Source organism: Panulirus ornatus, chromosome 6, assembly GCF_036320965.1.
Source record: "Panulirus ornatus isolate Po-2019 chromosome 6, ASM3632096v1, whole genome shotgun sequence".
NCBI lineage: Eukaryota > Metazoa > Arthropoda > Malacostraca > Decapoda > Palinuridae > Panulirus > Panulirus ornatus.
This window is the reverse complement of record NC_092229.1, coordinates 6,586,591-6,614,116: the sequence shown is the minus strand read 5'-3', so window position 1 is coordinate 6,614,116 and position 27,526 is coordinate 6,586,591. Positions and strand designations below refer to the sequence as shown.

The window sequence follows — 27,526 nt, the reverse complement described above, 5'->3', positions numbered from 1 at the left end:
AAGCAAACACCTGATCCACACATCCTCTACCACTTCTGAAACCACACTGCTCTTCCCCAATCTGATGCTCTGTACATGCCTTCACCCTCTCAATCAATACCCTCCCATTTAATTTACCAGGAATACTCAACAAACTTATACCTCTGTAATTTGAGCACTCACTCTTATCCCCTTTGCCTTTGTACAATGGCACTATGCACGCATTCCGCCAATCCTCAGGCACCTCCATGAGTCATACATACATTAAATAACCTTACCAACCAGTCAACAATACAGTCACCCCCTTTTTTAATAAATTCCACTGCAATACCATCCAAACCTGCTGCCTTGCCGGCTTTCATCTTCCGCAAAGCTTTCACTACCTCTTCTCTGTTTACCAAATCATTTTCCCTAACCCTCTCACTTTGCACACCACCTCGACCAAAACACCCTATATCTGCCACTCTATCATCAAACACATTCAACAAACCTTCAAAATACTCACTCCATCTCCTTCTCACATCACCACTACTTGTTATCACCTCCCCATTTGCGCCCTTCACTGAAGTTCCCATTTGCTCCCTTGTCTTACGCACTTTATTTACCTCCTTCCAGAACATCTTTTTATTCTCCCTAAAATTTAATGATACTCTCTCACCCCAACTCTCATTTGCCCTTTTTTTCACCTCTTGCACATTTCTCTTGACCTCCTGTCTCTTTCTTTTATACATCTCCCACTCAATTGCATTTTTTCCCTGCAAAAATCGTCCAAATGCCTCTCTCTTCTCTTTCACTAATACTCTTACTTCTTCATCCCACCACTCACTACCCTTTCTATAATTATCAGTTCATGAGTTAGGTAACAACCTACTGAAATGTTTCATCAGTTATATAAAAAACATTTACAACATTTACAATTTATACTAATTTTCTGTTTCTTTAATGAATTATAAATCAGAATTTTTTCAATACAAGGATAAACCAAAGACCACTGCTTTACCTATATGGTGCAAAGATGATTGCCTCAGCTTCCCAACAGTGTGCAAAGAACAGCCAAATCATGTGATTTTTTCTTATTCATGAAATGACCTGAAAAGCACCAAACAACCTTCCTTCTACTCCAGTCACCTTAAACACAACCAACACAACCGCACTAGGTATGCATACAGCTGATAATATACTCCCAAAATTTCTAAAAGTTACACTCTCTCTTTTATGCTCTAGACAACAGTTATTCCTGCAACTTTGATAAATGAAAATGAATACTTCTTTTTCCACTGTTAATACTAGTTATGCTCTCAAACATGACACTAGCATAAGAAACATACACCTATGTTTCCCTTGTAAAATACTTACATAAGCATGAGTATTTCCTCTGACTACACGTTGCTCAATTTTGAATTTCTTACTGTTACCACTAATTTCTTTTGCATACACATTTCACTAAGAAAGATATTTAAGCGCACCAGACTAGCACAAATATGGTGATTCTGAATGTTACAGTCTATAGTTTTCCTGCTTTTAAACAGAGCATTCTGCAACATGCCTACACACTACCACTACATTACATATACAACGAAAAAAAAAAAAAAACAGCATTTTGGAAAATAGTCAAAACTACTAGATGCAGTAATTCAAAATAACTCCAAGCAAATTCCACACTGGTGACTGGATGACCAACCTCCAATGGCATGGTGAGTGTTTGTGCTTTTACCTCCTTGTCTACAGTAGACTCAAGGGTTGTGTCAAGATCATTTGCTTCCTCCTTAATGCTTGCAAATACAGAGAAGTTAGCTCTTTCAGCAGCATCGGCCCAATTTATCACAGCTGTCACCCCTGGCAGAAGTACCTGCTGTGAGCTATTCTGAACTGGTGTACCTGAAAAATATAAGTAACCCGGTAAAACATTTTTAACATGTTTCAACAAGATATTTAACATTCAGAAAGCACTTTAAATAAGGTGGAAGGTAAGCCAGTAAAGGATTTGATTAAAACATGATATTACAAAACTGAGAAAGCAAAATGCTGATGCAAGTGATACTTAAAAACTTTAGTGTGAGCAATCTCCTGCTGTGTATATAAATGAGCCAGATATAGGAATGTCCAAAAAGACACTAAATTTTATGAAGTAATGTAAGAGAGAGACTAACAAACAAAAAATTATTAGGCTCAATATGATAAATAATAATAAAGGTGAAGGGGGTCAGCAACACTTCAGTGTTTCATGGTACACAAACAGAGTGAAGACCATGTAAAATTTCTCTCAATCAACAAACCCATTCATGGCAATCTAACACCCAAATGTATCGATAGATCTCATGTTCCTAACTTCTAACCCTTCTGAATCACAACTACACAACTAAATCATGGACATGGACCATTCTTCAACATAAAAATACATATAGACAGTTTAGAATATCATTAAACAAGTGAGCAATGGATCTTCAAACTTTCACCTAAAACAAGGATGGAAATTACCATATTTATTCTAGCACAAATGTGTATGTTCTCTAAAACTATCAAACAAAAATAATCTGACCATTACACAACCAAACCATTTATACAGATTTGGAAATCACTCTATAATCAATCTCATTTCACATAAAATGGGGAAACAGCTTACCTATCCCTGCCTCAAGCTAAACAATGAACATCACCTAACACAGTACTGTATTCCATTTCACTGTGTTCAAGGACACTGGAACTAAAACACAATAAGGTTATTGTTGATCAAGCAATATAAGTACATATAATAATAACTCAAGAAAAATGTTTTTTATTGGAAGCATCTGAAAATAGGTTCTGAGAGCTGAGAATTATTTTTCTCCAAGGCAAGGTACACTCTCCCAAAAAGTTTCAGTCCCCTAGGCCTGAAGTTTCTAATGATCTACAATTGGCTGACCCAGATCAAAATATGACTTTGCTGCCATACTGAAGCAGTTTACATTTACATCAGGCCGGGAGATTCTTTTGCCTGGAAAGAGTATGCAATTAACTAAATGTTCTCCTGGATACTAAGGCTAAAAGGAAAGGAGTTTTTGTAGAAAGACATTAAGGACTTAAACTACCAAAAAATTATTACAGAGTAGAAGGTCAAAGTCTTCTGTAAGCTCCCACTTGGGCTGCAGTGGAGAAGCAATCAGTCTTCTTACAATCAATGACTGGAGATGTTTATCCAAAATAAGGCCTATCAGACTAGGAAAAAACCCAAGGACAGGGGCTCTTGAGAGGCTATCTTTTAAGAGGCAATGGTGTTACTAACCTTATTCTTGTCATATAAAGAACTAAGAAGACCTCTAAGAGTAAGATTCTTCAAAGAATGGCTGAAAGGTTTTCTAAACCAATTGGTATAATCTTTGGAAAGGACAAATGATATGTAAAAGGTCATCTGTTTGGCATTCTCTGATCTCTGCCTGAAAAGTGTCAGAAAAATACATGCATGTAAATTCCAGAACCAAGGACTTAGGTCTGGAGACTGCAAGAAAGCCAAGGTGGTCAAGAAGAACCTGAGGTATCAACTGTGAAGTATGGCATAGCAGAAGGACTCAGTGGTACCAGGCTGTGTGTCTCATTTTGGGGCTACAAGTGTTACGAAAACCCACAAACAAACCAGTGAGAAAATCTTTTCTCATAAGATGTATGTGGAGAAAAAGATAAATCTAGTTTCAATAATTACAAGGACAGAGCATCTGTTTAAAGTGTCCCCACATCCACAACTTGAGAAACATAAGTCAGTAGAAACACATTAGTTCCTATGTAAACAGATACACCCTGCACAATTCCTGAGAAATGGATCTAAATGAAAGCTTCCTTCTTTATAGATATTTCTGTGAACATTGTGAGTTATCTTGATGAGGCATCTGCCAAGGCACTGCATATTCCTAAGCACAAGGATGCATGGAAAAAAATGCTTTTGGGTAGCCAGGAAGAAAATCTTTTACACTTAAAGGAGCTGGGATTTAGAAGAGCCTTTGTTCATCAAGAAGCACAAAGCCACATTACAACCCATCAGAAATAAAATTCCACAGCCCAGACTCGCAACATTACGAAAGATAAAAAAACCATAGAACCAACTTCTTTACTCTTCATGGTCTCTTATCACTTGAACTCAAATCTAAACTCTTCCTTTGCATTATGAAACTTCTGCATCCTTATCTCATTAAAGCCTATAACCATTATATAATACAACAGTTATCATAATGTGGGGTTACAGCCTCCTATGCATATCACAGGATTTAACAGCAAGCTAAATCTGCTTAGCTTCATTACAAAACCTTACTCCTCAATGTCAAGAACCCAGTCTGCAATTAATGATATACGATGACTTTAACACAGATGAACAAATGTAGTTTGTTTTTAAATACCTGACTGTGCAGTAACAAGCAGCAGTTGAATGCACTGTTTGATCCAGTAATGTGGACCCATGTGATCCCAATTCTGGGAACAAATTATATACAGCAGGCGATCATGCAGGCGCAGTCTCATGCTCTCATGGAATACCTGTGTAGAGTTACAAGCTTTTAAACACAATATTTACAAGAAATCAAGTACAGCTTAAAAAATAATACACTCCCAATGAAAGGGAAACTACAAAATTATGTGAAAAATCTCAGGCAAGAATACTAATCCCTAAAGAGTACTTTCCATGTGTATTTGCTTATTACATCAATTATAATCTATCTAAGCTTTACTTACCTTGTTCCTCATTCATTCTGATGACAATATAGGAACCTGACTACTACAGAGTACTGCAAACATTATAAACATGGTTAAACCATTCCCCAGAATAACAGTAACTCACTTACCATAATTCTATTATAATGTAGCTGGTAGGAAGCCAATGAACAGTACTACCCACCTGGGTACTGGAAGGGTTAGTGACGACTGCACAGTGAGCCACCACTTCAGTGGTTGTCAAGTTGCACTCCTCTGACCCTTGCAGCTGTCTTTTCTTTCTGCCTTATCCACACATGAACATCTGGCATTTTCTCCATAAACATACAATTCCTACTTGTCACAACAACACTTGACAAAACTTAACTCACACCGCCCATTCTTCGTAACTCACACAGTTCATTCTTCATAACTCTAGATTTTCCTGAGATAAGCACTAAGCACTAGCATTGCTTTTTGGCAAAATGCTAGGAGCAATAGACAGAAATAGTAGGTAGGGGTAGAAACAATTAGGCATGAGCATTAGATAGAAACATTATGTAAACAATGCACTAGAGTTGCCCTCTGCCAGTGGCTAGTTAAGGGTGAGGCACTAAAGGCTAAAATGCGGCAATGGAGTTCACTAGTCATGGAGACTTTAATACTGAGGCCATCCCCTTGAGGGAGTTCCAGGTGGAAACAGGTATCAGAGATAAAGTCACAAAAGAGAACAGCCCTGTACAATAAACTACAGTACACACAAACACTTCCCTATCCATAGTCTTACTGACAAGAGTGGTCTGTAAGGATCTGGAAAAGAAGCTGTATAATAGAGAACTCAAACACACACATCACCACTATGCTGTTCCTCTGATGCAATCAAATTATTGCTTTACACTACTACTATTATTTTCAGCTATAAAGAAACAGTAGCACAGCAATAACAAAACATGAGGGGAAATAAAAAAAGTAACAAGCAGCTAATCAGAAAGTGAGGGAGGGAAATAAATGAGACAGCGTGGTAGTCTTCCTTCCTCCTACACACACACACACACACACACACACACAGGTTTGCCTTAACCTCAGAAACACACACACACACAAACTGTTGCAACAGATCTCCTAGGACTGCAAGCTTGAATTTAAGATTTTGGAGGTCTACTTCCCTGCAGGGGGAAGGGAGGGCTGAGTGTGAAGGGGACCATGAACAACATAACTTCTGGATATAAAGCGTATCTTTAGGATATCAAATATATCTTTTGGATAACAAGTACAACTGTGCCAATTCTGTGGGGTATAGCAGCAGCTAGGAGTGGCAAGATCTTACTTGTGAATCGAATGGCCTGGGATGTTGCCAAACTTAATACACCAAATCTTGAAAATATTGATCATCTGAAGGATATCCAAGCAATACACAATGTGACTATCTGACATGAGGAGGGTGAGTTCATATATCTATGAATCACTACAAAGAAAAGTAACTCTGAAAACAAATTATAGCAAATTATTTACAAACAAAAGGCAACAGTGACAGCTGATGATTCAAAATCTTCTCAGGACATATATCTTTATACCAATAAGTTACATTACTAGCATTACAGATGACAATTAGAGAATGAGTGTGAATGAATGTGGCCTTTTTGTCTGTTTTTCTGCCACTACCCCAATGAAGCAGGGGGCAGCAATGCTGTTTCCTGTGGGGCGGGGTAGTGGCAGGAATGGGTGAAGGCAAGTATAAATATGTGCATGTGTATATATGTCTGTGTATGCATTTGTATGTATATATGTTGATATGTATACATATGTATATGTGCATGTATGGACATTTATGTGTGTGTGTATATATATATATATATATTTATTCATATATTCTTATTTATTTATTTTGCTTTGTCGCTGTCTCCCGCGTTTGCGAGGTAGCACAAGGAAACAGACGATAGAAATGGCCCAACCCACCCCCATACACATGTATATACATACACGTCCACACACGCAAATATACATACCTATATATCTCAATGTACACATATATATAGACATACAGACACCATACATATATGCCCATGCACACAATTCACACTGTCTGCCCCCATTCATTCCCATCGCCATCTCGCCACACATGGAATACCATCCCCCTCCCCCCTCATGTGTGCGAGGTAGCGCTAGGAAAGGACAACAAAGGCCCCATTCATTCACACTCAGTCTCTAGCTGTCATGCAATAATGCCCAAAACCACAGCTCCCTTTCCACATCCAGGCCCCACACAACTTTCCATGGTTTACCCCAGACGCTTCACATGCCCTGATTCAATCCACTGACAGCACGTCAACCCCGGTATACCACATCAATCCAATTCACTCTATTCCTTGCCTGCCTTCCACCCTCCAGCATGTTCAGGCCCTGATCACTCAAAATCTTTTTCACTCCATCTTTCCACCTCCAATTTGGTCTCCCACTTCTCCTCGTTCCCTCCAACTCCGACACATATATCCTCTTGGTCAATCTTTCCTCACTCATTCTCTCCATGTGCCCAAACCATTTCAAAACACCCTCTTCTGCTCTCTCAACCACACTCTTTTTATTTCCACACATCTCTCTTACCCTTACATTACTTACTCGATCAAACCACCTCACACCACACATTGTCCTCAAACATCTCATTTCCAGCACATCCACCCTCCTGCGCACAACTCTATCCATAGCCTATGCCTCGCAACCATACAACATTGTTGGAACCACTATTCCTTCAAACATACCCATTTTTGCTTTCCGAGATAATGTTCTCAACTTCCACACATTCTTCAAGGCTCCCAGGATTTTCGCCCCCTCCCCCACCCTATGATTCACTTCCGCTTCCATGGTTCCATCCGCTGCCAGATCCACTCCCAGATATCTAAAACACTTTGCTTCCTCCAGTTTTTCTCCATTCAAACTCACCTCCCAATTGACTTGACCCTCAACCCTACTGTACCTAATAACCTTGCTCTTATTCACATTTACTCTTAACTTTCTTCTTTCACACACTTTACCAAACTCAGTCACCAGCTTCTGCAGTTTCTCACATGAATCAGCCACCAGCGCTGTATCATCAGCGAACAACAACTGACTCACTTCCCAAGCTCTCTCATCCCCAACAGACTTCATACTTGCCCCTCTTTCCAAAACTCTTGCATTCACCTCCCTAACAACCCCATCCATAAACAAATTAAACAACCATGGAGACATCACACACCCCTGCCGCAAACCTACATTCACTGAGAACCAATCACTTTCCTCTCTTCCTACACGTACACATGCCTTACATCCTCGATAAAAACTTTTCACAGCTTCTAACAACTTGCCTCCCACACCATATATTCTTAATACCTTCCACAGAGCATCCCTATCAACTCTATCATATGCCTTCTCCAGATCCATAAATGCTACATACAAATCCATTTGCTTTTCTAAGTATATATATTATCCCTGGAGATAGGGGATTAAGAATACTTCCCACATATTCCCTGCGTGTCGTAGAAGGCGACTAAAAGGGGAGGGAGCGGGGGGCTGGAAATCCTCCCCTCGTTTTTTTTTTTAATTTTCCAAAAGAAGGAACAGAGGGGGCCAGGTGAGGATATTCCAAAAAAGGCCTAGTCCTCTGTTCCTAACGATACCTCGCTAACGCGGGAAATGGCGAATAGTTTAAAAGAAAATATATATATATATATATATATATATATATACATATATATATATATGTACATGAGTGGATGGGCAATTCTTTGTCTGTTTCCTGGTGCTACCTTGCTGATGCGGGAAATGGCGATCAAGTATAATAATAATAAAAAATAACAATAAGCTATATTACTTATCTTTGAGGGATGAGTCCCAAACCTTCACTAACAAATAATCCTCTAACAGCATTACAGGCATGGAAGACCGTAAAATACTACCCCTAAAATCAAAAGGTATAATAAGCACAATAGGAAAGAGTACCCTGAATGTCCAGTGCTCAACACTACTTGTACAGTGCCTACAGACCTCAAAAGCACAAAGGCATCAAAAGCAGAGAAAATTGAGAAGTCCATTGATAAGTATCAATAAGGTGTACCAGACAAGCCAAGCTATGATGCCTTGGTGGGCCTTCACCCAATGGTTACCAACAGCTTGGCCAGCCAACATCCCAATGCAGCAGCCTCGACCCAGTCTGAGCTGAAGGGCTAGAAGACCTCCAAAACTTACACAGTAAAGCCAGGTATACTGAGATGTCAATGAAGCCTGTAAGAGATTCTACCTCTCACTATGTAATAATTTCTGAAGCTGAGTCATTCTTAAAAGGGAACATTTGTTACTGATGCAGACATTTAATAACATACGTGTTTCTGACAAAAATATTTCTAAAAAATACCATACATCTCACAACAGACACCTGAAAATACTTCTGAATATCTCAAACACCTGGCAGCAGAGCAGCATATGGTAAAAGGTGCATAGCAAACATAAACAATGTCTCACCAGTTTGAAATGCATATTATCTAGAAAATTATGGTTGAACTACTTGCAATAACAAACTTAGAGAGATATATATTCTAGAATATCTGAACACCAGACACAATGTGTACCTCTGACAGTAAAGCTGCTGCATTATGTGTAGTAGGAGAGGGGCAAATATGATATACAATGTATTAATAAAATAGAGCTATCAATAAAATGAGGCAATGATAAAAATAATGAAGGAAGTGTGACAAGTCAATATGCAATAATCCATAGATCAAAAGACAACTGTAATATCATACAAAGAGCAGAAGACAGCATGTAAGATAACTAAATACTATGTCCACTTCAACTTTTACTAGAATATAAATACCTGAAAAAATTTGGCCCGAATTGGAGGCTGGGTACACCTTAGGCCAGCCAAGAAGGCAGGCTCTAATTTAGCTGTCAGCTCAGTGTTTCTAAGAGCATCATCCCGATACACATGGTTAACCAGCTCTAGAAACTGAGCCATGAGCTCTGTGTCTTCTGAGAACCGTTTTTCTACATATTGCATAAGTTTCACAAGAAGGATGGACTTCTCTCTCAAGCTGGGGCCCTGGTTAATTGCTATTGGCGTCTTGTTCTTAACCCATTCTTCCACCATCTGCAAAAAATAATCCTAATTTCAATATAGAACCCTAGAACCAAATTCAAGGGGCTCCTGCAGCTGTAAGGCAGTACTAAAATCAGTAGTAGAGAAATGACAGACCCATTTATAGAGGAATGTTCCCTGATGGGACTGTACTCCTTTTCATCTAACGATGATGATACAACCTTCCCAACTATAAATCTTCAATCACAGTATAACCTCATGCAGGAGGAGTCCAATTACACAAACATATAAGTAAAGATATGGTACAAGTTAATCTGAGCTCCAGCTTCCCAACTATATATCTTCAATCACAGTATAACCTCATGCAAGAGGAGTCCAATTACACAAACATACAAGTAAAGATATGATGCAAGTTATCTGAGCTCCTCATGTGTTTGTAGACTACTTAAAGGTGGAAAGGTTGCAGGGAGATGGAAAAACAAATGAAGGAAGAGAATTTCACAGCATCACTATCTGAGGAAAGGAGGTATCATAATGGTAAATTCTCACATGGATGGTTTGTACACAAAAACTATGGGAAGAAACAGTCAATTACATTCCACAGTTCTAGGCCTTAGTGGATGGGAAACATGCCAACAGTTTGTGACACACTGGCAAAAATAATACCTGTAGAATGAAGAGAAAGCAACATCAAAACAAACAAAAGGGGATAGCTGACGAAGGGTGACAGCAGGACAGTTGATAAAGCAACATGTTTTTGATTCCAATCTGGCTTTGAGAGAGCTGGGAGATGAGCTAACCCAGAAATGCATGCAGTACTCCATACTAGGGAAAATGAGGCCCCTTCAGACATGGAGTAGCATCTACAAAATACCCCAAGGTTTTGGAAGCAAATTTAATGATATGGATGAGGTGGTATTTTACTGTAAACTTCTTATACAATAAGTATAAAGATATACCGGAAAAAAATTACTTCTCTGATTCATAAAAACGATACTTAAATAAAATATCAGTGAAACAAAAAGTGCAGTCTATGCATGTTTTGTAAATGTAATATTAGTTATACATACCTTTGTTATGGCCTTCATAACTTTGACATCTGGTGTCTTCTCAATAAGGCCAACTAATATGGTGCCAATGAAAGCCTTTCTCATTTCTACACCCATTACACCAACGCGGTTTTTTAACTAAATCCAATGAAAGAATCAACAGCTCGCTGCCTACTGTAATTAGAAATATGCATTCAAAACACATCAGTAAAATGATTATTGGTATGCATGAATATATTCAACAACAATATGAACAAGAACTACTTGAATAATACAAAACTAATTACATAAATACCTGAACTGTTATCTGCTGAAGTGTGACTGAGGTGATCACGGGCCATGCGTTGTAAAACCTTCATGAAAGGCATAATGAGTCTATCGATGTAACAAGGATTGTTTTGGCATGCTGCCTTCAGTATCATAAGAGTACCAAATAAAGAGGTGGGAGAGGCATTGGCATTCTTCTCATACAATGTTAAACCTTCAAAAACAATTTTGGCAATTCTTGAATAAAGGTCCTCAAGCTCCTCATATCGTGAAGCTACGGTAGCACTAGTTGGTTCTGTTGGGAAGACTGACATGAGTCGAGCTAACAAGGAATGTGTGAGGCGCACAACACGAGAGTTGCTACAAGTCATGCATGCCACAAGGCCACGAGTTAAGCCACGCATAGCACCTAATATCTGTTCACGTCGTAATGTTCCAATGAGATAGGTGAAGACTTCAAGTCCAACGCACACATTTGCAAGATTTGGCTGAGCAGATTCTAAGTTCAAGAATAATTTGTCCAGCCAAGCTAATTTAGGATCTGCATGAGGCCACATATCTGGCTTTAGAGCTCTTTTAAGCAGGTATACACAACGTCGAGACAGAGCTTCACCAGGTGCAACAGTGCCTGGTGTAATTGTACTCTCATTCACCTGGCAAGCTAACCGCAGCAAAAAGTAAACCACAGCATCTGCATGACTCTTCTCCATTGGCTTATTAACATCAATACTTCCCCGAGAACTGCCTCCAACTGACACTCTTGCTCGCTTTGCTTCTGGTCCATCTGTTGAGGATGATCGCTTTATGCCGCCAGGTTGCTGCTGCAACTGCTGAACTAATGTGTCACATCCATTATCACCATCTGTCTCTTCCTTTATTCTTTGTTCTTCCCATTTGATGCACACCTGAAAGCATAATGAAAAAGGAATTCATGGGAAATGGCAATCAACTGTAATTTTTTTTTTTTTTTTTCTCATACTATTTGCCATTTCCCGCGTTAGCGAGGTAGCGTTAAGAACAGAGAACTGGGCCTTAGAGGGAATATCCTCACCTGACCCCCTTCTCTGTTCCTTCTTTTGGAAAATTAAAAAAAAAATCTTCAGCATAAATTTTACTTTAATAACTAAAACAGAATGCACAATAAGAAACAATACCTCTGCTAAGTCAACAGCAAGTCTCCTTTGATCTAAATTAGCAGTGGGGGTAAAGCCAAGGCGATGCATGGCTTGAGTGATGTGGTGGGTAAGATGATGACGGACAGGATAGTACACATTGGCATGTCGTACCACCAACTGCAAAATGTGTACCAGCTGACCCACAGAGTGACCCTCTTCAACCAAGATTTTACGAGTCCAATGAGTCAACATGGTATTTCCTATAACAAAAAGGCCTTGCAAGAAAATTGCAAACACAGTTCAAAAAATATATAATCAGGTACAATAATCAGCCTCATAATTCTCCAAAAATCAACCAAAAATATGAATGTACTCCCTTACCCAATCAGCATTAAATGATGGACTTTAGGCAAAATGCCATATTTCACATAACTTAGTTTTCGTGTCTCCACTCCTAGTCTTTCCGACAATATCAATCCTACAAAGTACTCCATCTTTGAAAAACCACAGTTAATCTTATGTTTCTTCCATCTTTTAACTACCTTTGAAGAAAATATCTACTTCACAGACAACTCCCTTCCACAACATTAATCATCAAAATATTCCATCCAGTTTAACTGAAGTAATTAGACTTAGACTAAATATTGTATTGCTGTTCCTTGTCTTCCAGTATCTCATTTCCCTTCTTAGTTTAAATATCAAATTCTTTGTTCTAATGTGCTCATCAAATTAAAAACAGCTTCAACATCAATTCCCCATTCATATTCTCTATTTACAATTCTTCTAACAAAGTTTTTTTTTTTTTTTTTTTATACTTTGTTGCTGTCTCCCGCGTTTGCGAGGTAGCGCAAGGAAACAGACGAAAGAAATGGCCCAACCCCCCCCATACACATGTATATACATACGTCCACACACGCAAATATACATACTACACAGCTTTCCATGGTTTACCCCAGACGCTTCACATGCCTTGATTCAATCCACTGACAGCACGTCAACCCCGGTATACCACATCAATCCAATTCACTCTATTCCTTGCCTGCCTTCCACCCTCCAGCATGTTCAGGCCCTGATCACTCAAAATCTTTTTCACTCCATCTTTCCACCTCCAATTTGGTCTCCCACTTCTCCTCGTTCCCTCCAACTCCGACACATATATCCTCTTGGTCAATCTTTCCTCACTCATTCTCTCCATGTGCCCAAACCATTTCAAAACACCCTCTTCTGCTCTCTCAACCACACTCTTTTTATTTCCACACATCTCTCTTACCCTTACATTACTTACTCGATCAAACCACCTCACACCACACATTGTCCTCAAACATCTCATTTCCAGCACATCCACCCTCCTGCGCACAACTCTATCCATAGCCTATGCCTCGCAACCATACAACATTGTTGGAACCACTATTCCTTCAAACATACCCATTTTTGCTTTCCGAGATAATGTTCTCAACTTCCACACATTCTTCAAGGCTCCCAGGATTTTCGCCCCCTCCCCCACCCTATGATTCACTTCCGCTTCTATGGTTCCATCCGCTGCCAGATCCACTCCCAGATATCTAAAACACTTTGCTTCCTCCAGTTTTTCTCCATTCACACTCACCTCCCAATTGACTTGACCCTCAACCCCACTGTACCTAATAACCTTGCTCTTATTCACATTTACTCTTAACTTTCTTCTTTCACACACTTTACCAAACTCAGTCACCAGCTTCTGCAGTTTCTCACATGAATCAGCCACCAGCGCTGTATCATCAGTGAACAACAACTGACTCACTTCCCAAGCTCTCTCATCCCCAACAGACTTCATACTTGCCCCTCTTTCCAAAACTCTTGCATTCACCTCCCTAACAACCCCATCCATAAACAAATTAAACAACCATGGAGACATCACACACCCCTGCCGCAAACCTACATTCACTGAGAACCAATCACTTTCCTCTCTTCCTACACGTACACATGCCTTACATCCTCGATAAAAACTTTTCACTGCTTCTAACAACTTGCCTCCCACACCATATATTCTTAATACCTTCCACAGAGCATCCCTATCAACTCTATCATATGCCTTCTCCAGATCCATAAATGCTACATACAAATCCATTTGCTTTTCTAAGTATATATATTATCCCTGGAGATAGGGGATTAAGAATACTTCCCACATATTCCCTGCGTGTCGTAGAAGGCGACTAAAAGGGGAGGGAGCGGGGGGCTGGAAATCCTCCCCTCGTTTTTTTTTTTTAATTTTCCAAAAGAAGGAACAGAGGGGGCCAGGTGAGGATATTCCAAAAAAGGCCTAGTCCTCTGTTCCTAACGATACCTCACTAACGCGGGAAATGGCGAATAGTTTAAAAGAAAATATATATATATATATATATATATATATACATATATATATATATGTACATGAGTGGATGGGCAATTCTTTGTCTGTTTCCTGGTGCTACCTTGCTGATGCGGGAAATGGCGATCAAGTATAATAATAATAAAAAATAACAATAAGCTATATTACTTATCTTTGAGGGATGAGTCCCAAACCTTCACTAACAAATAATCCTCTAACAGCATTACAGGCATGGAAGACCGTAAAATACTACCCCTAAAATCAAAAGGTATAATAAGCACAATAGGAAAGAGTACCCTGAATGTCCAGTGCTCAACACTACTTGTACAGTGCCTACAGACCTCAAAAGCACAAAGGCATCAAAAGCAGAGAAAATTGAGAAGTCCATTGATAAGTATCAATAAGGTGTACCAGACAAGCCAAGCTATGATGCCTTGGTGGGCCTTCACCCAATGGTTACCAACAGCTTGGCCAGCCAACATCCCAATGCAGCAGCCTCGACCCAGTCTGAGCTGAAGGGCTAGAAGACCTCCAAAACTTACACAGTAAAGCCAGGTATACTGAGATGTCAATGAAGCCTGTAAGAGATTCTACCTCTCACTATGTAATAATTTCTGAAGCTGAGTCATTCTTAAAAGGGAACATTTGTTACTGATGCAGACATTTAATAACATATGTGTTTATGACAAAAATATTTCTAAAAAATACCATACATCTCACAACAGACACCTGAAAATACTTCTGAATATCTCAAACACCTGGCAGCAGAGCAGCATATGGTAAAAGGTGCATAGCAAACATAAACAATGTCTCACCAGTTTGAAATGCATATTATCTAGAAAATTATGGTTGAACTACTTGCAATAACAAACTTAGAGAGATATATATTCTAGAATATCTGAACACCAGACACAATGTGTACCTCTGACAGTAAAGCTGCTGCATTATGTGTAGTAGGAGAGGGGCAAATATGATATACAATGTATTAATAAAATAGAGCTATCAATAAAATGAGGCAATGATAAAAATAATGAAGGAAGTGTGACAAGTCAATATGCAATAATCCATAGATCAAAAGACAACTGTAATATCATACAAAGAGCAGAAGACAGCATGTAAGATAACTAAATACTATGTCCACTTCAACTTTTACTAGAATATAAATACCTGAAAAAATTTGGCCCGAATTGGAGGCTGGGTACACCTTAGGCCAGCCAAGAAGGCAGGCTCTAATTTAGCTGTCAGCTCAGTGTTTCTAAGAGCATCATCCCGATACACATGGTTAACCAGCTCTAGAAACTGAGCCATGAGCTCTGTGTCTTCTGAGAACCGTTTTTCTACATATTGCATAAGTTTCACAAGAAGGATGGACTTCTCTCTCAAGCTGGGGCCCTGGTTAATTGCTATTGGCGTCTTGTTCTTAACCCATTCTTCCACCATCTGCAAAAAATAATCCTAATTTCAATATAGAACCCTAGAACCAAATTCAAGGGGCTCCTGCAGCTGTAAGGCAGTACTAAAATCAGTAGTAGAGAAATGACAGACCCATTTATAGAGGAATGTTCCCTGATGGGACTGTACTCCTTTTCATCCAACGATGATGATACAACCTTCCCAACTATAAATCTTCAATCACAGTATAACCTCATGCAGGAGGAGTCCAATTACACAAACATATAAGTAAAGATATGGTACAAGTTAATCTGAGCTCCAGCTTCCCAACTATATATCTTCAATCACAGTATAACCTCATGCAAGAGGAGTCCAATTACACAAACATACAAGTAAAGATATGATGCAAGTTATCTGAGCTCCTCATGTGTTTGTAGACTACTTAAAGGTGGAAAGGTTGCAGGGAGATGGAAAAACAAATGAAGGAAGAGAATTTCACAGCATCACTATCTGAGGAAAGGAGGTATCATAATGGTAAATTCTCACATGGATGGTTTGTACACAAAAACTATGGGAAGAAACAGTCAATTACATTCCACAGTTCTAGGCCTTAGTGGATGGGAAACATGCCAACAGTTTGTGACACACTGGCAAAAATAATACCTGTAGAATGAAGAGAAAGCAACATCAAAACAAACAAAAGGGGATAGCTGACGAAGGGTGACAGCAGGACAGTTGATAAAGCAACATGTTTTTGATTCCAATCTGGCTTTGAGAGAGCTGGGAGATGAGCTAACCCAGAAATGCATGCAGTACTCCATACTAGGGAAAATGAGGCCCCTTCAGACATGGAGTAGCATCTACAAAATACCCCAAGGTTTTGGAAGCAAATTTAATGATATGGATGAGGTGGTATTTTACTGTAAACTTCTTATACAATAAGTATAAAGATATACCGGAAAAAAATTACTTCTCTGATTCATAAAAACGATACTTAAATAAAATATCAGTGAAACAAAAAGTGCAGTCTATGCATGTTTTGTAAATGTAATATTAGTTATACATACCTTTGTTATGGCCTTCATAACTTTGACATCTGGTGTCTTCTCAATAAGGCCAACTAATATGGTGCCAATGAAAGCCTTTCTCATTTCTACACCCATTACACCAACGCGGTTTTTAACTAAATCCAATGAAAGAATCAACAGCTCGCTGCCTACTGTAATTAGAAATATGCATTCAAAACACATCAGTAAAATGATTATTGGTATGCATGAATATATTCAACAACAATATGAACAAGAACTACTTGAATAATACAAAACTAATTACATAAATACCTGAACTGTTATCTGCTGAAGTGTGACTGAGGTGATCACGGGCCATGCGTTGTAAAACCTTCATGAAAGGCATAATGAGTCTATCGATGTAACAAGGATTGTTTTGGCATGCTGCCTTCAGTATCATAAGAGTACCAAATAAAGAGGTGGGAGAGGCATTGGCATTCTTCTCATACAATGTTAAACCTTCAAAAACAATTTTGGCAATTCTTGAATAAAGGTCCTCAAGCTCCTCATATCGTGAAGCTACGGTAGCACTAGTTGGTTCTGTTGGGAAGACTGACATGAGTCGAGCTAACAAGGAATGTGTGAGGCGCACAACACGAGAGTTGCTACAAGTCATGCATGCCACAAGGCCACGAGTTAAGCCACGCATAGCACCTAATATCTGTTCACGTCGTAATGTTCCAATGAGATAGGTGAAGACTTCAAGTCCAACGCACACATTTGCAAGATTTGGCTGAGCAGATTCTAAGTTCAAGAATAATTTGTCCAGCCAAGCTAATTTAGGATCTGCATGAGGCCACATATCTGGCTTTAGAGCTCTTTTAAGCAGGTATACACAACGTCGAGACAGAGCTTCACCAGGTGCAACAGTGCCTGGTGTAATTGTACTCTCATTCACCTGGCAAGCTAACCGCAGCAAAAAGTAAACCACAGCATCTGCATGACTCTTCTCCATTGGCTTATTAACATCAATACTTCCCCGAGAACTGCCTCCAACTGACACTCTTGCTCGCTTTGCTTCTGGTCCATCTGTTGAGGATGATCGCTTTATGCCGCCAGGTTGCTGCTGCAACTGCTGAACTAATGTGTCACATCCATTATCACCATCTGTCTCTTCCTTTATTCTTTGTTCTTCCCATTTGATGCACACCTGAAAGCATAATGAAAAAGGAATTCATGGGAAATGGCAATCAACTGTAATTTTTTTTTTTTTTTTTCTCATACTATTTGCCATTTCCCGCGTTAGCGAGGTAGCGTTAAGAACAGAGAACTGGGCCTTAGAGGGAATATCCTCACCTGACCCCCTTCTCTGTTCCTTCTTTTGGAAAATTAAAAAAAAAATCTTCAGCATAAATTTTACTTTAATAACTAAAACAGAATGCACAATAAGAAACAATACCTCTGCTAAGTCAACAGCAAGTCTCCTTTGATCTAAATTAGCAGTGGGGGTAAAGCCAAGGCGATGCATGGCTTGAGTGATGTGGTGGGTAAGATGATGACGGACAGGATAGTACACATTGGCATGTCGTACCACCAACTGCAAAATGTGTACCAGCTGACCCACAGAGTGACCCTCTTCAACCAAGATTTTACGAGTCCAATGAGTCAACATGGTATTTCCTATAACAAAAAGGCCTTGCAAGAAAATTGCAAACACAGTTCAAAAAATATATAATCAGGTACAATAATCAGCCTCATAATTCTCCAAAAATCAACCAAAAATATGAATGTACTCCCTTACCCCAATCAGCATTAAATGATGGACTTTAGGCAAAATGCCATATTTCACATAACTTAGTTTTCGTGTCTCCACTCCTAGTCTTTCCGACAATATCAATCCTACAAAGTACTCCATCTTTGAAAAACCACAGTTAATCTTATGTTTCTTCCATCTTTTAACTACCTTTGAAGAAAATATCTACTTCACAGACAACTCCCTTCCACAACATTAATCATCAAAATATTCCATCCAGTTTAACTGAAGTAATTAGACTTAGACTAAATATTGTATTGCTGTTCCTTGTCTTCCAGTATCTCATTTCCCTTCTTAGTTTCAATATCAAATTCTTTGTTCTAATGTGCTCATCAAATTAAAAACAGCTTCAACATCAATTCCCCATTCATATTCTCTATTTACAATTCTTCTAACAAAGTTTTTTTTTTTTTTTTTTTTATACTTTGTTGCTGTCTCCCGCGTTTGCGAGGTAGCGCAAGGAAACAGACGAAAGAAATGGCCCAACCCCCCCCATACACATGTATATACATACGTCCACACACGCAAATATACATACCTACACAGCTTTCCATGGTTTACCCCAGACGCTTCACATGCCTTGATTCAATCCACTGACAGCACGTCAACCCCGGTATACCACATCGCTCCAATTCACTCTATTCCTTGCCCTCCTTTCACCCTCCTGCATGTTCAGGCCCCGATCACACAAAATCTTTTTCACTCCATCTTTCCACCTCCAATTTGGTCTCCCTCTTCTCCTTGCTCCCTCCACCTCCGACACATATATCCTCTTGGTCAATCTTTCCTCACTCATCCTCTCCATGTGCCCAAACCACTTCAAAACACCCTCTTCTGCTCTCTCAACCACGCTCTTTTTATTTCCACACATCTCTCTTACCCTAACGTTACTCACTCGATCAAACCACCTCACACCACACATTGTCCTCAAACATCTCATTTCCAGCACATCCATCCTCCTGCGCACAACTCTATCCATAGCCCACGGCTCGCAACCATACAACATTGTTGGAACCACTATTCCTTCAAACATACCCATTTTTGCTTTCCGAGATAATGTTCTCGACTTCCACACATTCTTCAAGGCCCCCAGAATTTTCGCCCCCTCCCCCACCCTATGATCCACTTCCGCTTCCATGGTTCCATCCGCTGCCAGATCCACTCCCAGATATCTAAAACACTTCACTTCCTCCAGTTTTTCTCCATTCAAACTCACCTCCCAATTGACTTGACCCTCAACCCTACTGTACCTAATAACCTTGCTCTTATTCACATTTACTCTTAACTTTCTTCTTCCACACACTTTACCAAACTCAGTCACCAGCTTCTGCAGTTTCTCACATGAATCAGCCACCAGCGCTGTATCATCAGCGAACAACAACTGACTCACTTCCCAAGCTCTCTCATCCCCAACAGACTTCATACTTGCCCCTCTTTCCAAAACTCTTGCATTTACCTCCCTAACAACCCCATCCATAAACAAATTAAACAACCATGGAGACATCACACACCCCTGCCGCAAACCTACATTCACTGAGAACCAATCACTTTCCTCTCTTCCTACACGTACACATGCCTTACATCCTCGATGTAAGTATCTACTGAAATATGAAACAAGTTATCAAAAGTTTTGTAACACTAACTGTTCATTTTTTCTTAGAAAGAACTATGAAGAAATTAAGAGGGGAACACCTGAAAATAAATAAGGGAATTATGAAGAATGAAACATTATTACATGTATGGCTACACTGACTGTGAAATGGCATGAAATAGTGGTGAAAGGAAACTAAATCAGGCAGTGTACTTATGGAATTACCTACCTGAAATTATATATTTGTACTGTACAGGAGCAAGTTTTTCCTCATGGGGCCTCATCTCTCTAAGCAGCTTCTTAAATTTACGTATGATGTCTACATTAACCAAATCTTCAGTTATCTTATACCATTAATCCACTGCTCTTATACTATAAAAGTACTTAATCATCTTTTTTCAACAAGTTTCTTGCTTAATTTCATGTTCTATCCTCTGGTTGTTGCATTCCTACATCTCTCAAAGAACTGTTTACTGTCTACATTAATCTGTTTTAAAAGTTATAAGTTGTGATCAGGTCATCTCACACTAACTCTCATCCCTCATATTATTGGTACCATTTTTATTGCCATCTCTACTAACTTTTAAGGTGCGGTGACCAAATGTAAGGGCATATTCTATCTTTGTCCATAAGTATGACATGATTAGCTTGCTAAATAGTTCCTAATCCATATACTTGAAGGCTATTCAGATCTTGCTCAAAGAAGTTTGTCTCAACTATCCTCTCAAGGTGGAACTTATTACTCCTTACATACTTCCTACTCTACTATAAATTTTCCAAACCTTACATCACAATATCCAGGCCTGTGGTTACTGACCACTTCCCAATCTATGCCACCTGAGAATTGTTGAGGTTTGTTCATTTTCCATATTCATATCTCTTTAAGTCCAGTCTCATCTCTGCACTTAAAACTTCCACGTATACAATATAATCAAACTTTAAGCTACAAATGATCACTTTTTCCAACTGGTGTATCATAAACAATATTTTCAATATCCATACTGGCATATGTGATGATAAAATCTAGTACCAGTGGTGTATCAGACCTTCTCATTTCAGTGTGCTAAATGATGTACTGATAGTGGAAATATTCCTGTACACACTCACAGAACTTGCATCTCAATCATTCCATCACCATGAGACTCCAAATTCTCCCACTCTATTTCTAATTGAAATGAGTGCGTGTGTGTGTTAAAGTCACCACCACTAGAGCACTACAAATGGAACTTAAAAGGGCATTTAAAGGAGAAGGATGAAGTGCACTGTATGCAGACATCTACAAGTCAGTAATCACATGAACAAACTGGTGGTACAATTGTGTAAACTAAAGCATACAATATCAAAGATGAAAAGAAAATCCTATGCAATGAGAAACACTTACAATCATAATCCACATAAATACATGTAATGATTAAACATGTCAATTCAAAGACAATGTCTCACTAAAGATGATAAACAATATGAAACAATAAAACAAATGGAGTCCAAGAAAAGTTAATGAAATATAAAATGACAGCATAAATCGGAAAAAAATGAGGTTAATTTCTAACCAATATCGAAAGTACTTACCATCTTCCATTCGAACTGGCATTGCTGGAGTAAGTATTTCTAGGGCTTGTCGAACAACAGATCGTGCTTCCATGGCATGTGCTTTTAACAGGCTATGGAACACTTGCAAGACAATCCGCTTGTGGATAGCAAACTTAGCTATGATATGTGAAAGCAAAAGATGTCCATGGTACTTTGTTGCTGGATCTACACAATTCTTGGAAAGTAAACAGGGCCATGCAAAGGTCATAAGTCTACGAAGCTTCTGACCCTGTCTCTTGTTGCATGCATCATGAATGTGGGCTGATGCCTGTTCTACCAACAAGCAGGATAGCTGAAGAAGTAGAATTCTCACTGCATCACTATAAACGAAAGGTTCATCTGGATTGATGACTCGATTTATGAAGACAGACACTACATTATCATGGTGGTCTTGATCAGGGGCAGGAGGATAGCCTATCAACTTCTCTCCATCACCACATTCTAAGCTCACAGTTAGACAGGGGATGATGATGTACTGCAAGATGCGTGCTTTTAGTTCTTGTGGGACTGATACATCCTCAAAGATGTCTACAAACTGGAAGAATGCTGCCCTTTTCCAGTCCATGGAATATGACTGGGCAACTGTTTGTTCGAGGAAGTCTCTCAAAAACTGAAAGTCTGGAATGAAGCGTCCTATGAAAGCCCTTAATAGCTGAAAAAGGAGCTTAATATCATCTGTATGATGCTTAAAGTAAAGCAACAGGATAGAAACCACCATGCGTGGCTCTTTCCAGTGTACAAAATCAGTATTTTCAGCAGAGTGATGTCTTTTCTGAAACTCATCAGACACCCATATCTTCCTTAAAGCCAAAACCAGTTTAGGCTGTGATGCGAGCCACCGATCATCCAAACGAGAAAGTAAGAGAATGGTGCGTACACCTAGATACTGAAGCTGAGCTCTATCAGATGGTGTAATGGCTGCTTGCTGTTGCTGCTGCTGTGTCTGTAATCCAGCAATTTGTACTGTTGATGGGGTGGCAAGTAAGACAGTTAACAGTTTGTCACTGCAAGTCTGTAGGTGCTCCCTAAATGCAGCATTATCTTTGTGGCGCACCAGATATTCCAAATAACGTGCCCACTGCTGATCACGAGCATGAGGATCAGAGAGGAACAGTTCAGCAGTTTCTGCAGGATAGCGCAAGAGAAATTTCATAAGAGGTTCACGAAATGGGCTTCCTGCCTCTATCAACAGAGCACGTTCAGTCTGCAACACCAACTTACACAGGACCTCAACAAAGCGTGCAGAGGCTGCTGGAATTTGATGAAAAATTCCAATAATATTTGCACAAAGTTTAAGGTCACTGTTATCTTGTTTGTTCACTGCAGTGTTCTGTTTTCTTGTTACAATGGCCATTTCTATAAGGTTTTTCACATGTTGTGTGAGCTGGTCACAAAGTTTTTCATTAAATGTAAATGGGAATAGTTGAGTAAGGTACGATAAACGGTGAATAACTGGGAGTGTGACACTCATATAGTGGAAGAGCTGACCCAGCAGAGGTCTCATTGCAGTGTGTACCATCTCCATGTCTATCTGGCATCCACTCTGAAACTTCTTTAAGCACTCAAAGGCTGTCTCTTGCAACTCTGGATGAGATGAATTGTTCAATGCTTTGTACAATGTTGGAAAAATCTTTTCTCGTATCTGAGGAATGTAATGACATGCAGCAAGAGCTCTGAGAGCAGATTTTCTAAGTGGGACTAAATTAGCAATGTTTTTGTAGCAGGAAAGTTTGGCTAAGAGGGAGTCTTCCGATTCAACTAACATATGCAATTCAGAAAAGAAGAACTTGTGCTCATTCAAACTCATATCAAGGGTAAACAGCCTTGGTTCAAGGGTTGTACAGAATGTATTGCCATCCATCAGGCCAATCTGAACATTAGCTGGTTGTTGTCGTAACGGATGTTTTTTTGGAGGAATCATATCAGCAAGGACATCTTTATGGGGTTGCATAACTTCTGTTACTCCTTTTCTACTAAGATCTGCTAAAACATGGAGGCTCTGCATTGCCTGTTCTCTTACTGTGGTATTTGGAGACGTAACCTGCCGCACTAATTCATGAGTCACATCATGAAGAGATTTGCCCTGGATTTGTCGCATTTCTTCTGTATTGCTTTCACCTTCCAAAAGAGCACCACAAACTCGTAGCATCCTCTCTAGATTGTTTTTTGCCATATCTACGGCTCCACTAGATACCTCCCCAGTAAGGTCCATCATAACAAATAACAATGCTCTTAAAAATGGAAACTGGTGCTCTAATACCCACTTTAATGCCATACGTTCAAATAAAAACTTTATTGCAATACAGCCCCCAAGTTTTGCATACCATGCTCGTTCATAGCACAAACCACACATTTTTTCTACCAAATATTCCATAAGTGGGAGTTGACAGGCTCGCTCTTTTGTACCTAAGATGTTGGTAGCTGCCTCCATGATGAGCACCAGGGCAAGGTGGCCAGGCTTACATAGTTCTTTTTCCTCATGGCCCATGATAACAGCAAGAGCATCAATCAAGACTAAAGGGTCCATACCCTGCACCTTATTCCAGCGACCCATCATGTTAAACGGTCCTGCTTGCTGGGCAATTGCAACCATAGTGTAATGTCTCACCAAAGACACCATTGTTGGCAACACACTTTGCCGCAGATCTTTAATTGCAGCTGCCACAAACATGGCTGTAACTGCCATCTGATGCACCTGTCGGGCCTGCTCATCCTGACATTTGTAATACGGTCCATGTACAGTAGAAATCTCACCTTCTCTAAAACTGGGGTGTGTGAAGAGCTTATTAACCAAGTGTTTCTCTTCATCAAACTGCATAGATCCAATAAGGAAACACCTTATGACCTCCCAACACTGTCGACGGTACCATGGTTCAGTGTTTGATGTCTTCAATGCAGTGAAAGCTGTCTCTATGATCTTTTCTACTGGTAATGTAATTGGAGTCTTGTGATCTGAAAACTGAATTGTGACACATGTACTTGGCGTTTCTTGCTCATTATATTCTAGTTTCTGAGGTTCAATCATCATTTTTCGATTACCACCCCCAAACTTGCCAAGCACTCTGAATGCCACCTGTGCAATAGTGTCATTAGGATTCCTGAGAGTCTTCCATAAAGCTTGCATTAATTCTGCCCTTACAGGCTGTATATGCTCATACAAAAAATCTGGTTGCAAATTGTCTACACAAAGTTCAAGAGTTCTAAGCCCTTGTGAAATGAGTGTTTGTGAGCCATTAAGGGCTGATACCAATGGATCCATAAGCATTGGTAGGTAAGGGAGGAGGGATGAAAGTCTGACAGGTACAGTGAGACATAGTTCAACAAAAAGATCTTTCATGTGTTGCTTGTGCAGACCACTCTGCAGGCTGTTAAGACCTTGTAATAAAGTTGGCAACAAAGGCAGAAACTCTTGATACAAAAGATCATGACTTCCTCCTCCAATTGAGCGAAACAGAGCACGAAGTAGTAAGAAATAATTGTACGGATCTTTAGCACTCATTGCTAACTCCATAGATCGATTTACAATTTGATGGAGGTGAGGTTTTAGCATTTGTTCATTTTCAGCAGCAAAAAGAGATACAGATCCAAAGACTAACTTAAACAACTTAAGGTACAAGTTTGATCTGTCCATTGAAGTACCCATTTCTTCCATGTGACCTAGTAAGTATTCAACAAGTATTGTTGCAAATATTGGAGAAGTTGTGGAGTTGGCAAGAAACGAGTTTGCAACAATTTGTAAGGCTGTATTGTGATAGATACGCTCTACAACGTAGTCAATTGTGGTTGAGAAAATTTCCCGAAAAGTGGATGGATTCATCATTATAAACACACCAGCAAAATGCTCTAAAACTTCCTTTTCCTCCTTTGATCTCACAGTCTGTGGTACCTGACCTTTCTGACTAGTTGGTTGCTGATTCCCAGGAGCATTGAGAGTATAGATATCAAGTGCCTGCATAGCCCACTTGACTAATCTGATGAATACAAGAGTCTCTTTGGGATGGAATGATTTGTTGAGTGTTAGTGCTGGATCAACAGCAGACTTACAAGAGGCACAGCCCCATGTTATTGTTTTGACGCCACATACAAGAGTCTTCACTAAAGCTCTGCAATCCGAAACACTATAGTTAACTGTCACATTTGGAGGGAAACCAATTCTCTGGATTTCCTTGTCTTTGTTGTCACTCTCACTGATGCTTATTCTAACATCTTCTTTCCTGTCTTCTGAAACTGCTGAACAGGTGCTACTTGATCCAGGGGCATTACTACTATTATTTTGTGGGGAAGAAGTCAGAGATATGCTAGTAATCTGTTGCTGCTGCTTATTTTTTAAGTAGGGTAACTGAAGTTGGGCAATTGTCTTAAATTTGTTGACAAAGACATGTAGCATCCGAATAAGTAAGTCTCTACCAGCACCAGGTTCATTGGGGCTTGCATCACTTCGAGATCGTATACATTCTACCAGATTGAGAAGAAGTTTGCAAGACATGGTCTGAATGCTCGTAGGAAGTGTTTCATCATGGATATTTTTAGAAAACAGGTGTACAGCACGTGTTAATGCTCCCATATCCAACTGTTGACGAACATGATGGACCAGGTCTGCCAAGGTCGAGTAGGCCAGGGGACGTAGCGTTTCATGTGCAGTCCAGCCTCGACCAAACAACAGACTTTCATCAAACAGCTGGTCAATGTGAGGAACAAACCCTGAAACAGAAATTATGATGCAAGATAACTAATATTTACCAAATAAACAAACCTTAGCTTTACATCATACGTTAGCATGAAAAAAATGAAAGCTCCAGAAATCAGTTTGTCTATCTATTAATATTAATTCCATCTCTATTCACACAGAGTGTATCAGGTACATACAGCCTTAAAGTTTATTTACACATATTCTTAACCTATATTTGGCACTCTGATCATAAGTGTATGACACACATGTGTAGGATGGACAGGGTTAAAAGTATAATATTTGTGCAAGAGAAGTGAAGCTCTAGGAGTTCCAAATCATTAAGGACTGATAAAACATTTGTACAGCATCCTGAACTTCAAAAATTAGTATAGGGCTGATTTGTAACTTCAATTTAAAGTTTCATATAAATCTGACCCTCTCCATGGTGTGAATGTAATTTCTGTTTAGTTAAGGGGCCAGTTCCTACCCCTCTAACTCCTTCTGACAGATATCTACACAATGCTGGCAACTCCTCTATATATAAATTTATGTGGTGTAGCGGTTAGCATTCCTGACCGTGACACACTCATGGGCTGCCCTGGGTTGAGCGCATAGGTTCAAATCCTGATTGCGGCAGTCAATCCACAGTCAATTCAGCCGTTCACCCACCCCTAGGGGTTGGTCGATAAACTGGGTATTTGGCTTAGGCAAGGGTTAACGAATGTGGCCTTTTTCGTCTGTTTTCCTGCCGCTACCTCACTGAAGCGGCGGGCAGCAATGCTGTTTCCAGTGGGGTGGGGTGGTGCCAGAAATGGACTGGAGGCAAAATAGTATGAATATGGATATGTGTATATATGTATATGTCTGTGTATGTGTATGTATACAGGGATAGGGGAGAAAGAATACTTCTCACATGTTCCTTACGTCACAGGTGACTAAAAGGGGCAGGAGCAGGGGGCTGGAAACCCTCCCCTCCAGTTTTAGAT

General features: G+C 39.6%; 2 protein-coding genes across 2 annotated transcripts in view; both read right to left on the bottom strand.

Moving 5' to 3' along the window:
• The window catches only part of Nipped-A (Transcription-associated protein Nipped-A), a 107,597-nt gene that overhangs the window by 58,000 nt on the left and 22,071 nt on the right, over positions 1-27,526 (bottom strand). The window contains exons 8-14 of the mRNA XM_071662424.1: positions 21,851-26,572; positions 18,337-18,557; positions 17,211-18,087; positions 16,938-17,089; positions 15,646-15,918; positions 4,344-4,479; positions 1,661-1,857 (exon numbers count right to left, since the gene is read on the bottom strand). Coding sequence (XP_071518525.1) covers positions 1,661-1,857; positions 4,344-4,479; positions 15,646-15,918; positions 16,938-17,089; positions 17,211-18,087; positions 18,337-18,557; positions 21,851-26,572 — 6,578 coding nt within the window. The remainder of the gene's footprint in view (positions 1-1,660; positions 1,858-4,343; positions 4,480-15,645; positions 15,919-16,937; positions 17,090-17,210; positions 18,088-18,336; positions 18,558-21,850; positions 26,573-27,526) is intronic.
• On the bottom strand, positions 9,615-12,497 carry LOC139749029 (transformation/transcription domain-associated protein-like). The gene is made up of 4 exons (XM_071662419.1): positions 12,171-12,497; positions 11,045-11,921; positions 10,771-10,923; positions 9,615-9,751 (listed from the first exon to the last, which is right to left on the bottom strand). The coding sequence occupies exons 1-3, from the start codon at positions 12,381-12,383 to the stop codon at positions 10,811-10,813; spliced, it is 1,203 nt and encodes a 400-aa protein (XP_071518520.1). The 5' UTR covers positions 12,384-12,497; the 3' UTR covers positions 9,615-9,751; positions 10,771-10,810.